At 32.2% G+C, this 13,397-nt stretch overlaps 1 protein-coding gene and 1 long non-coding RNA gene across 2 annotated transcripts in view; one reads left to right on the forward strand and one right to left on the reverse strand.

Moving 5' to 3' along the window:
• Positions 1-460: 460 nt before the first annotated feature.
• Positions 461-3,157, forward strand: LOC126889859 (uncharacterized). The gene is made up of 3 exons (XR_007700197.1): positions 461-1,244; positions 1,877-2,034; positions 2,976-3,157. It is a non-coding gene; the product is annotated as an uncharacterized LOC126889859 (long non-coding RNA).
• Positions 3,158-8,578: 5,421 nt separating this feature from the next.
• Positions 8,579-13,397, reverse strand: part of LOC126889851 (zinc finger protein 234-like) — a 46,703-nt gene continuing 41,884 nt past the window's right edge. Inside the window, exon 2 of the mRNA XM_050658542.1 lies at positions 8,579-10,808. Within this exon, the coding sequence (XP_050514499.1) occupies positions 9,475-10,808 (1,334 nt within the window). The 3' untranslated portion in view covers positions 8,579-9,474. The remainder of the gene's footprint in view (positions 10,809-13,397) is intronic.

Genomic DNA, 13,397 nt, shown 5'->3' on the forward strand with positions numbered 1-13,397 from the left:
TTCAAAACGCAAAAATTCGACAAAAACCGCAAAAAATTCAACTGACTGACAGCCATAAAAGTAAACAAAGCAGAAACGTCAAACAAATTGTGCTTAAAATATGAAAACATACCGAATCGTCTTTTTTTGTACCTATCTCTTTTCAATGCACTGAGTCTAGATGGTTCATAAAAATAACATGTGTTTTTACTTAATAACAAACGGCAGCTGTTTTGTCATGAGTTTCATGCGTGGAAGAGAATGATGCTAGATAAAAAGTATGTGTTTTATCTCGCCAGGTATTAATGACGCACGGGTAAAGACTCGCGGACTCAACTGTATATAGTAACATGATCGTTACATTACGGTTCTTCGTTGTGTTGGAACAAACCTAATACAATTCTCTATTCCTTTTCTAAGATCTTTCAAATCCGCTCCAGTTTTAAAAATCGATTTTTTAAATGTGGCCACAGAAAGAAATCGCAACCCTAACAACACACAACATTCCAGGAATGTACTACCAAAGTTCTATCAATATTTGAATGTCCTGGACATTTAGGGAACATTCGGTGAACATCTGTTTAAAATATTCCTGGAATGTTACCATAAGACATTCTGTGAACATACTACCAATGTTCCTATATTTTAAGTTGCGAAATAATACATACGTGTAAGAGATACAACATTACTTATAACATACCAGACAAACTAAGTGACATTTTAGGCCTACAGTGCAATAATATGTCAAATTTAAAGAGTTTCCCAAGATTATAAACATACAAATGTAATAAAAATTATTGTTCGCGAATATTCAATTTGGAATGCGATTTTGTTAATAAAAAAATACTTATAACTTATGCAAAACCCAAGAGAGGCATTTATATTTATTTCTTTTGCGTTCATTTTCAAATTCGCCGTGCATATATTTTTGTGCATGGCGCTTGAGAGGGCATCACGTGACTAAAAACGACCAACCAACGACCTCGCTTCGGCCATCTTGGCATCTTCATCTTGGCGACCTTGCCTTGCCGTGGATTGTTTTTAGTTGCTTGTATTATTTGTGCTTTTTAAGAATATTTTTTTAATTCGGATACTTTTATAATAGCTTTAATAGTATTATTAACATAGTGCATAAAATGGTGTCCTGTTTTTAACGCAGTTGGAGTAGCAGAAACAAATGTAGATAAAAAAATCTGCAGGAATAACGTTTCAATTATGACAGAAGCTCAAAACAAATGACTGTGAATGAAAAGCCCTATTAAAAGGTTAGTATGCAAATATGTAAACGAAAGCATGCCCTGTATTTCAGAAAATAAATTAATACTATTAATACCCTAATAATACTATTCATAAAAAATCTTTTAAGTAACGTAGATATAACAAAGTGAATAAAAGGCATAAATCAGAAGAATTATTATTTTATTTTATAAGTTAATAATTGGTCATATCCATTTATTTTAATAATAATTGTGAATAAGCCACAAACTTCGCTTATTCCTAACTAAAATAGTAAATAGAGATAGGTAATAACAAAAGGATTTGTAAAACTAAAATAATTCTTTTTGCGTTTTTGCTAGTGTATGCCTTTATAAATAGGATGGTAGACCACACACTATAATATGCAGTACCAACTAATGAATACACAGAATATTATAGTCGATTTGCTAAACTCAGTCTCAGTACTAATTACTGTAATTTTGGCAAAATTGGCCAAAAACAAAAAAAATTACCTACTAAAATCACTAGCCAGTTGTGTCTGAGTTTGGGGAACCGACTATACTAATAAACAATTTCTAAGCTGTTTTATAATAATTTTGTGAGTTCATTAATCATATTTTTTATTTAAAACTAAAATTTGTTAATAATGCTTAGTAATGCATATATTTTGTATTTTTAGCTTTCCAGAAGATCCTGCGAAGAAGACATGAAGTATAGATCAGATTTGTTAATAGAGGAGTATGTTCAAAACACTTTTTAGAAAAAGATATTGACAGAACTTCACTTTCATCTGTTCGTTTGAGAGACTGTGCTGTTCCAATAGCTTATGTCACACAGGTATATGCATAACCTAATTAATAATACAGTCCGTACAATATAGATACTGTTGTAATTCATTATCTACATCGGAGATCTAAGTTGACATTGTTGCCCAACTACAAAAAATTTTTGAATTCATTTTAAGTCAAATATATCACATAATTATTGCGAAGTAGATTATACAACAAAACAGATTAATATTCAATGTAAATAAATAAAAACATCAGAAATCGAAAACAAGAATTAAGGTATAATCTTATGTTACAGTTATTAAGGTACCAAGGGTATTATAGGGATATACGTTGACCGAAAGCGTTATTATTATAATACCTGTGGTGCCTTCAACGTTTAATGCCCGACTAAATTATTCTTTATATGCGAAAAATTTGAATGAATTTTGAATTGATTAGTTTTTAAATAAGTACATTTACCAGTAACAGTAGTAACGTAATTGTGGTAACCATAGTTTTACTTAGGTTGATATTTGTCAACTTGACAGTATCTAAGTCGTTATTTAAATTTAATGCCCAAGGGCGTTATATCGTACTTAACAGACTTCGAAATGTCATTATTTGTCAAATAATGTACCAGTAGGACATTAAAGTAAATAATAAAAACAATAAATATAATGAATACTAAATACTTATTTGTTTGTGAAAAATCTATTTCTTTGTGGCTTTTTTGTAATTAATTATTCTAATGGGGAAATAAGCCACAATTTACTTGAAAAAATAATTTTATTAAGGTTTCTACTTCCACATCGGATGTCGTTGTCAAAATACAAAATGTTCATTATTATTATTTTATTTATTAAATATTATTTATTATTTATTTAAATATTATTTAATATTTATTTTTTTATTATTATTATTTATGCATATTATTACCTGTAAATAATATTTCTTCTGATTGTTAATTGTAAATATAGAAAAATTACCTTTTATTTTATTTTCTTTTAGAATCAGCTGAGAGAAGTGGTCTACAAAAAACCAGAAAGGAAACGGAATATGTGGCTACGAAAAGCAAAAGAAAGGTTTACAAAGCAAATGTGACACATTTTTTTATAATATTTAGGAATGTCAGCAAATTACATTAAAAAAATGTATATAAAGATTTTTTGCAATAAAAATGTTTATATTTATCAAGGATGTATTATTTGGTATGGCCATATATCGTCAGTGATGTGACAGTACCTCCTATCTGTTTTTTTCAAGAGATTTGTAAGATAGACTAAAAACTTGTTTCGGCCACCTCCTGTTTTCATATATTTTTTGACTTGTTTTGCAGTAAATTCAACTATCTATTTACTACAAAAAAAGTCAGAATACATACGAAACCAGAAAGTGACCTTAAAAAATGTTTTTCGTCTCCTGCAAACCTCATGAAAAAACATATAGGAGGTATTAGTCACATTACTGACGATATATTTCAGTGAATGTCTAAAAAATATACTGTGAATGTTCAAAGAACGTTCGTAGACATTCATGGAATGTTCTAACAAGACATTCAGTCTAAAAATATACTGTGAATGTCCAAAGAACATTCATGGAATGTTCCAACAAGACATTCAGTCTAAAAAATAGACTGTGAATGTCCAAAGAACATTCGTAGACATTCATGGAATGTTCCAACAGAACATTCTAAGAATATTTAAAATGCTGACACAGCACTTTCCTGGTACTTTCCAGGGACATTCGTGTGCATTTGGGGACATTCCAGGAATGTTTTCAATGTCCTGTGTGTACATTCTAGGAACATTCATGGAATGTTTTGTGTTATTAGGGAAGGAGTTAATTCATAGGATCGACGGGGGATATAATAGGAGTATTTAAACTTATGTGATTTATTGTCGAAAAAGTCCATAATAAAATTCAACTTTTGCAGCGTTGTATCAATTCGAGCCCCGTCTTGCTGTAAATATCCTTCTATGAATTCATCATCCATCAATTGATTTTTTGGATCGGTGGATAACATAAAACAATACATCTTAGTGAAAAACACTCCCAATTTTTTTGTATTTATTTAAAACTAATAAATCGATTTTTTCCACTATGTATATCGAAAACTATTAGAGATTTTTTATTGAAAATGGACATCTGGCATTCTTATAGCAGGAATATCTTAAAAAAAAACAACAGTGAAATTTGTACAATCCATAAAAATTTTATGGGGTTTTGATCCCTTAAAACCCCCCAAACTTTTGTGTACGTTCCAATTAAACTATTATTGCGGTACAATTAGTTAAACACAGTGTTTTTAAAATTTTTTGCCTGTTAGTATTTTTTCAATAAGACCCCTTTTATCGAGATGTGGTTTCTTGTTTAATATGCTTCGAAATATACCTAATAATGCAAATTATAAATAAATTTTCATATTATTACCAGGTCTCCATAATCGTACTTAACCATATACAAATATGTGGTGGATTTGTCAAATATTCAAAATATCTCGATAAAAACTGGCTTTTAGAAAAAGTACTAACGCTCAGTTTCATAATCAATTGAAGTGGCCTTTAAATTTTAAGTTGGTACCTTTATCAATGCAATTCATATGGGTAAATGTCAACTTTAAAGTGAATCACTTTAAGTTGATTATGAAACCGGGCGTTAGAGGCAAAAAAGTTTTAAAAACATTCTAATGGTAGCACAATAATAATTTAATTGGAACGTACACAAACAAAAGGTTTGGGGGTGTTTAAGAGAACAAAACCCGCATACAATTTTTATGTGGTGCACAAATTTCACTAGGTATAATAATAGTCTCCCGTTTTATACCGCTCACGTGGCTTTGGGAGTATAGCAGGGTAGTCTGCTATATCTAGGGCCTACGGTATACAAGGAAGGTAACAGGGCCAGTGCTACGCTTCAACCGCCTATTATTACCCCTGGTTTTACCCAAGGTACTCATTTTATTCAGGCTGAGTCGACCTGGGGCCTATAAACATTTTTAAAAATGTCTAGTTGTTCTTGCCGGCGGTAGGATTTGAACTCCGGACCACCGGCACGCTAGCCTAGCACATTACCACTCGGCTACGCCGGCCCATATCACTAGGTATAATTTTTTTAAAGATGTTCCTGCCATAAGAATGTCACATGTCCATTTTCAATAAAAAATCCCTAATAGTTTTCGATATATTGGAAAAAATTTATTTTCATTTTGTAACTTCAAAGGGCTGTAATTATTTTATGTACAAATTTGTACTAAGGTAAGTTAGGTTAAATCAACCTATTTTTGACCCCAGAATCTGTGGTATAATTTATGACCAATCTTTTAGGGACACCCTGTATAATTGAACGTTGTGCTGAAACGTAAACGCCAAATCAGTTATTGTCGACGAATTGAAAAGAAAAACACGTTATAATTGATCATTTTGAAAAAAAGGAATCTTTATGACCGAGCGTAATATGATAGACTATAGGATGCATAAAGTCAGGGCCCCCGCTACCATATGTGCAAAGTGTGCAATGCACACGGGCGCTATCCTTTAGGGGCGCCAAAACCCGGGGTCAAAAATTGCAAAAAAAAAACAAACGAACAAACAAGCAAAAAAACAAAAGTTAATTTTAAAATAAAAGTTGAGAAATCAAATAGGATTAAGAAGTATAAACACATACGAAATTTTATTAGTATACAGTTAGTAATGAGAATCCTGCCGATTCTCATTTGAGAGAACATGTCAGAAGTAAGGCATTTTAATTTATTTTGTTATGATTTTGTTCAGTTTGTTTCATTTTGATATTTTAGTCTACAAATAATAGTGCATTTACTCACCGTTTTTGCTGTGAATTTTAAAGAAACGCTTCGATTGACATGAAATTTGTCATACACATAGCTAATAATAAAAGAAGTGATATTGTGCCGATATGTGCTTTTGCCCTGGGGGAAAAAGTGGTATTCTCGAAGGAATACCTGGGAGTATTCTCAGGTGTGAAAATCATACGTTCAAAATAAGTCCGGAATTGGATAAACTGACTAATTCCAAGCAACTTTTGTTTTTTCGAGTTATTTATGAGTGAATATCTTCATATTTCAACAAAAAACACAGTTTTAGACAGTTTTCCGCAAATAATTCAAAAATGAATTATTTTATCGAAGAAATACTCTTAACAAAAATATAGCTTACAAAAAAGTGAAAAAAAATATTAATATATGAAGTTTGCAAACCCATTAGAAGCAGAGTTGTAGCTAATGAAAAGTCAAAGGTCTTATTCGTCAAATTCCAAATCGAATATTTCAACCTGAAATAAACAAAAAATTAAGCAGTTTTCGGGGAAAACTCATTACAACTTCTATTAAAGTGTTTAAAAAAAAGCTCGGTATATTTTTTATTTTTAAAAAAGTTACTAGCAACAAGAACAAGCAACCTTTTTTCGTAAAAAAAAATCGTAAAAATCCCACCCTAATTAGCAGTCCAAATGAAATTAATCGTTAACGCTTTACCATTTACTTCATATACTATGTATTGTTTACCTACATGATCTTGTAAGCTTCATCGGTTTAAAGTTCTCATTTTTGAAGAAATTTGATTTCAAATTATTTTTTTTAATCTTGAAAAAATTCCTTTTTTCCAAATAACTTAAAAATTATTAGTGATACCAAAAATCTCAAGCAGTAAAAAAATGTAGGTTTTGCTTTTTTGAATATTTTGGATTTTTATTTTCTTGTAAGACACAAATTGATTAAGATATGGCTGTTCAAAATTTGCATACACTCGTGATTAGTGACTCGTTCAATGCCTTTGAACCACAGCCTTTTTAAAAATAAGCACTTTGAACCGATGAACCTTCAGATTACACAAACAATACATAAAGTAACTTGTGGTGAAGCGGTAACGATTAATTTCATTTGATATGCTAATTAGGAGGTGATTTTAATGATTTTTTTACCAAAAAAAGGGAGCAACATTATTTTGAGAGTAACTTACTTACTTTTTTTGTTGTTAAAAAAAATATCGCTTCTTTTAAACACATTAAAATTATGAGGCGTATTCCCATACGAGTGCTTGATTTTTTGGTTATTTCACGTTAAAATATTTTATTTGGCATTTGGCGAATAAGAACCTCCTTTTACTATTACAGCGTTTTTTTTTCACTTTTTTATAAGCTACATTTTTTTTCGATAAAATACTTACTTTTGAGATATTTGCGAAAATCCGTCTAAATACGTGCTTTTTTTTGTTGAAAAATGAACATATTTACTCGCAAATAACTTGAAAAGTATCTATTGAAAAGTATTAACGTAGTGAAAAAATTTTATAGAACAAAAGTTGTTTAAAATTTGTCATTCTATCCAATTCCGGACTTTTTTGAACGTATGTTTTTTCACCCCCGAGAAGGGGTGTAACTCACATTCAGGGCAAAACACACATCGGCACAATATCACTTTTTTCTTTGACATGTTAGCTCTGTATATGCCAAATGTCATGTCAATATAAGCGGTTCTTTGGAGGTTTTACGATATTTTACCTTAAGTGAATGGACTATAAATATGACTTCTATTTTGGTGTATTTCAAGCACCTTCAAAAAATAATTAAAAAAATATAATCCAAAATGCCCTAAAGGGCGCTAAAATCCTTTTTGGCACACAGGCGCCAGTAACCCTTGCGGGGGCCCTGCATAAAGTAAAGTGTCGTAATATTCCTCACAGTCGGAGGTTGATTATTTTGCGCATATAGAACGTTGTTCCATGGAAAACCCACATATGAAAGTATTGGAGGCATGGCGGCATTTGCCCCCTATAATATTGGAATTTACAAAAAAATAAATAAATTTTATTACTATGATTTATTTGTAATAATTGGGAACATAAACTTTATAATATATACTAATGGAACAAAACGGTTCATTACTAATGGAACAAAATAACTACAGTGCATTTCATTGTAACGTTAGTATAGTAATGTATGTTTTTCATTTCTTCTCTTTCAAGCGCCATCAACATAAGTGAGGACAATTTCATCAGTAGAAATTCGCAGGTACCCTTCTACTGTTTTTAGCACAGAGAAAATCTTCCATTTCCATCTGTTGTGATAGACAGTGTAGCAAAAATATGCAGCAGTTTTACCCTTCTGAGTATGCCACTGGACGCTGTCTGAGAGATTCGAGTAGTGACAAAACGGAGTCTCCATCGCATGTTTGTAAATGGTTCTTGCTTATATGCAGTTGCAGATGTAGAAGTTGTACATTTAGAAAATCTGTGTATTTTTATTTTTATCCTTGCCCCTCTATAAAAATTTGAAAGGACGCCCCTGATTGGCGGTTACAACGTCGTGCCAGCATAGCTTCAATTTTTTTTACATTCTTGCGTAAAACTAGTTTTTATGACTAGTTAACAGTCGGAAACTAGTTTCTTTTTCAAAAAAAAAAACGTCGGTTTTTTTCGTTTTTTTCCTGAAGGTCCGGAAAAAAACAAAACGTGGAAAAATTCAATAATGAATTTAATTGCCGGATTCTCAAGGAAATAAGGTTGTTTTTGAATATTTTGAAAGAGTGACGTATGAAATAGAAAAATCAGGTAATAAAAAATCAAATTATCAATATTCGTATAAAGAAAACAAATATAACGAAATAAATATTATTGTCATTAAAACAAAATAAAACCAATAATTGCATTAAATAAAAAATAAAATAAAATACTGTTTCTAAATCAATACTTTTTAATCTGAATTTTCCTCTATATCAGAAATTGTACTTGCAGATTCTTCATTGCCATCGCGCATCGTCAAAAGTCTCATTCTCTTCATGATCATTAATTGCATATAGATATAGTAAGTCTTCACCTTCATCAAACTTTTGGTGATCACTTCAAGTGATGTGGCTTTTATATTTATGTAGTATTCGCAATCTTTAGTGTCATTTTTTTATTTTTTCCTGCACCGTTTCGATCCGAGATATATATGTTACTGCGAACTGCAATAAGTTTTCAAATGATGACCAATTTCTTTGACATTCAGAGGAAGTTGGTACCAACTAAAGCAATCGTACTGCAACAGGTTGCAAGGGCTGATTAGTGCAAAGACCTTGTCACCACACTAATGGTTAATGGTTGGCAGTCTATTTCTGCAACTTCCCATAAAAGAGATCTTGAGAAAAATCCTGTTTTCGATTTATACATTGCTGCATTAGTATCTAACAATTACACTTGCCTGTAGATTGAGATGAATTGCAATTTGATGAATAGCTTTCATCCAATTTAAACTCTCCTCGTCGAAAAGGCCTTCTCTAAATCGGGAATCCACAAAAGATGCAGCTTTCTGGATGTCTTTGCGGCAAAAACTTTTTCTCTTTTTAAGATAATTGATGATTATTTTGTACTTAATGATAACATTATAGGTATCTACATTACATTAAATAAATAGCAAACATGAATTTTTCCGATACAAACCGCATTTAAAAAAAACGGGTTTTTTTCCTGTTTTTTTTTTCATCGATTTAAAAAACCGGTTTTTTAAACAATATTTATGACACAACGTTTTTATTTGCACTATCAATGTGTACCATCAAATGTGTTTTCAACTCAGTTGCACTACTAAACTGCTCAAAACAAATTGCACACTTGGTGCATTTTTCCCCAAAGTGCACGTTCAAATGTTCTTTCAAATGATTTGGCTGAATAAATGGCTTAAAACAAATTTCACACTTATAAGGTTTTTCTCCAGTGTGTACCCTTAAATGATTTTTACAAGCACTTATTTCAGAAAACTGCTTAAAACAAATTTCACACTTGTAAGGTTTTTCCCCAGTGTGTACCCTCAAATGTTTTTTTAAATCACCTGCTCTACTAAACGGCTTAAAACATATTTCACACTTGTAAGATTTTTCCCCAGTGTGCACTATCAAATGTGTTTTCAAATGACCTGCCTGAGAAAACTGTTTTAAACAAATTTTGCACTTATAAGGTTTTTCCCCAGTGTGCACTCTCAAATGTGTTTTCAAATCACTTGCACTAGTACACTGTTTTAAACAAGTTTCACATTTGTAAAGTTCTATCCCATGGTGCACTCTCAAATGTGTTTTAAAATCACTTGCACTAGTACACTGTTTTAAACAAGTTTCACATTTGTAAGGTTTATCCCCGTTGTGTACTCTAAAATGCATTTTCAAGTAATATTCACGAGAAAACTTCTTAAAACAAATTTCACACTTGTGAGGTTTTTCTCTACTATGCATTACAGAATGCAGTTTTAAATTATCTGCTGTAGTACACTGTTTTAAACAAATTTTGCACTTGTAAGGTTTTTCCCTAGTATGTACTCTCATATGTATTGTCAAAGAACCTGCCTGAGAAAACTGCTTAAAACAAATATCACACTTGTAAGGTTGTTCCCCAGTGTGCACTCTCAAATGTACTTTCAAATAACTTGCTTCACCAAATGACTTAAAACAAATTTCACACTTGTAAGGTTTATCCCCAGTGTGCACTCTCAAATGTTTTTTAAAATTACTTTTTTGGCTAAACTGTTTAAAACAAATTTCACACTTGAAGGGATTTTTTCCAGTATGGATTCTCAAATGTGTTTTCAAATGACCTGCTCTACTAAACTGCTTAAAACAAACTTCGCACTTGTAAGGTTTTTCGCCAGTATGTACTCTCATATGTATTTTCAAATGACTTGCAGTAGGAAACCGTTTTAAACAAGTTTCACACTTGTACGGTCTTTGTCCAGTCGCAACTTTCGTATTTTTATTTAATATTTTCCTTTCAGCGTTTTGAGTCATATAATTTCCTTCGTACGATGAATCTTCAATTGGTGTCTCCGTAATTTCCATTTCGTGCTCGTCTTGGAGATAACCTAAAATACAAATAAACTATACTCAGGTGCAAAAAAATTGATCCATGGGTATTTTGTGATGAAGCTCTGTAGCTTCATGTGGCAATGATATTGAAAACTTATTTGCAGATCACTTTTCATCAGTTTATAGTGATATTACTTTAAATTGCAATGTTGACCTTATTCAGTATAAACTCAATATCTCATCATATCGTATCCAGATTTCCAAAATTTACGAAAAGGTTTTAAATCATCTTGGAGGAGACTACTAACTCAGTGAGAGCTTTATTAGTGGACTGTTTAGCATAGGGTGAATTTAAAATAAAAAAAAATAACAGTTACAAAAGCCGGACCTTAAAGTAAATTGCAATGGAAAGATTTCCTATCTTTTCACTTCTCGTTAAACAAGCTGGAGCAGGCCTGCTATTCTTCGTACTGCTATTGTTGAGTTGTAGAAATCACTCGCGAGGACTATATTTATTTTCAATATACTTTTCGGAATTGTAAGTGACTGCTTACCAAGAGAGTTGGTTGGCGAATTGTCTTTTTAAAAATGATACAAGTAGGTAAGTAATTATATACAAAAAACTTTAAGGTTTTTACTTGAAAAACAGATAAAAATTAATACTCACTGAATTAGGTATTGGCCTACTCGTATATACGGTGTGTCCCAAAACTAATAAATAATTAGAAACAATGGAAATAATAAATTCTTTCACTAATAATTAATTATAATATTGAAAAGAAAATTAATTAAAATATTCTTTACAAAAACAAGAAAATTAAAAATTGTTATTCCTAGTGGTGTGGACGAACCACAACCGCCCACCACAATACGCAGTATCGTTACGGCTCAAAAGGCAAATGACATAATTTTACTATAGAGCGTTTATATATACCACTATTAGTTTTCACTGTGGCCACTCTAACTATACCATCAGATCCAGGATGAACCTCAATTATACGGCCCAAAGGCCATTGTAGCGGGGAACATTATTTTGGCGGATTACTACTAAGGTACCTAGTTGGACGTTTGGAGACGGAGAATTCCATTTAGCCCTTTGATGAAGACTTTGGAGGTACTCCTTAGACCACCGCTCCCAAATCTATTGGTGCAACTTATTTAATAATTGCCAACGTTTCAACCGATTGTGCGGAACATCGAGCAACGTTTCTTCGGGCGGAGCACTCAAAGGCTCCATGGTCAAAAAATGTCCTGGAGTCAACGCACTAAGATCGTTCGGGTCTGATTAACGGGCATATTGGCCTCGAATTCATGATGGCCTATATTTGAGAAAAAATAGTGTATAACTCTTCAAAAGTTAGTACTTGTTCTCCAATTGTGCGAATTAAATGACCCTTTACCGTCTTAATATTAGATTCCCATAAACCTCCAAAGTGTGGAGAAGAAGGGGGAATGAGATGCCATTGAATAGATTCATGAGAAGCAGCTTGTGATGCCAATCTGTTAAGTTCTGCTCTGACTCCAACAAAGTTGTCCATTGTCACTATAAACATGTTGACATCGGCCTCTACGACTGACAAATCGCTTAAACGCAGCTAAAAACGCGTCAGTGGATAAATCAGATACGAGCTCTAAATGAAGAGCTTTTGTTGAGAAACAAATAAAAAGCGACAAATACGCTTTAAGAGTTTGAGACTTTGGAAGTTTGGAAGCTCTTATAGGAAAAGGGCCCGCAAAATCAACTCCAACATTACTGAAAGGTTTTAGTTGAGATATTCGAACGAGCGATAGATTTCCCATTAACGGAACTGGAGACAAAGGATTCACCTTAAAACATTTAACACATTTAGACAGTACTCTACGAATGGCTCGTTTGGAAGATATAATCCAAAAACGCTGAGAAATTAGGTATTGAACAGTTTGAAGCCCGACGTGTAGATATTGCAGATGAGTAGATTCAATAATCATTTAATTTACAACTGTTAGGAAGTAATGCCGGAAATTTGCGATCATACGAAATGGGCGCATTAGCTAGTCGACTACCTACACGTAGAATTCCCTTTACATCGATAAAAGGTGAAAGCTTTCTTAAATTTTTTGGAAGCAGCTGTTTATTTTGGATAAAATTTACTAAAGTATTAAAACCAGTAAGGAGTTATGTTGCTCCAATAAACTTAAACAACCTATTTTCAGATTACCATATCGGTTTTTGGTTACATAATGGAAAAAACGAATAATGTAACACAAACAACGAACACACCAATTTAAAGACGAATGTCGATCCAATAAAATATCTAAAAAATTATTGGGAATTTCAGCAATCAATGTGACAGTCCGCACTTCCAAATTTACATTAGTAGACTCATTTGAATTAAGTTCAAAGTACGTTAGTGGATCAGAATGTAAGAAGGTTGGCCCCGCCCACCATTTGGAACAGTTAATTAACTCAGAGGGTGAGCAACCCCTTGAACCAATGTCAGCAGAATTTTCTTCAGAAGGAACATAATGCCAACATGAAGAAGCTACTCGTTCCTGCACATAAGTTGCACTAGTTCCTGCACATAAGTTGCCTATTGCTCACAAAGGTTTTCCATTGATAAGGGGAAGATTGTAACCAATGTAATGTAACAGCAGAATCGGAATAA

The sequence above is a fragment of the Diabrotica virgifera genome, chromosome 8 (assembly GCF_917563875.1).
Source record: "Diabrotica virgifera virgifera chromosome 8, PGI_DIABVI_V3a".
Lineage (NCBI taxonomy): Eukaryota > Metazoa > Arthropoda > Insecta > Coleoptera > Chrysomelidae > Diabrotica > Diabrotica virgifera.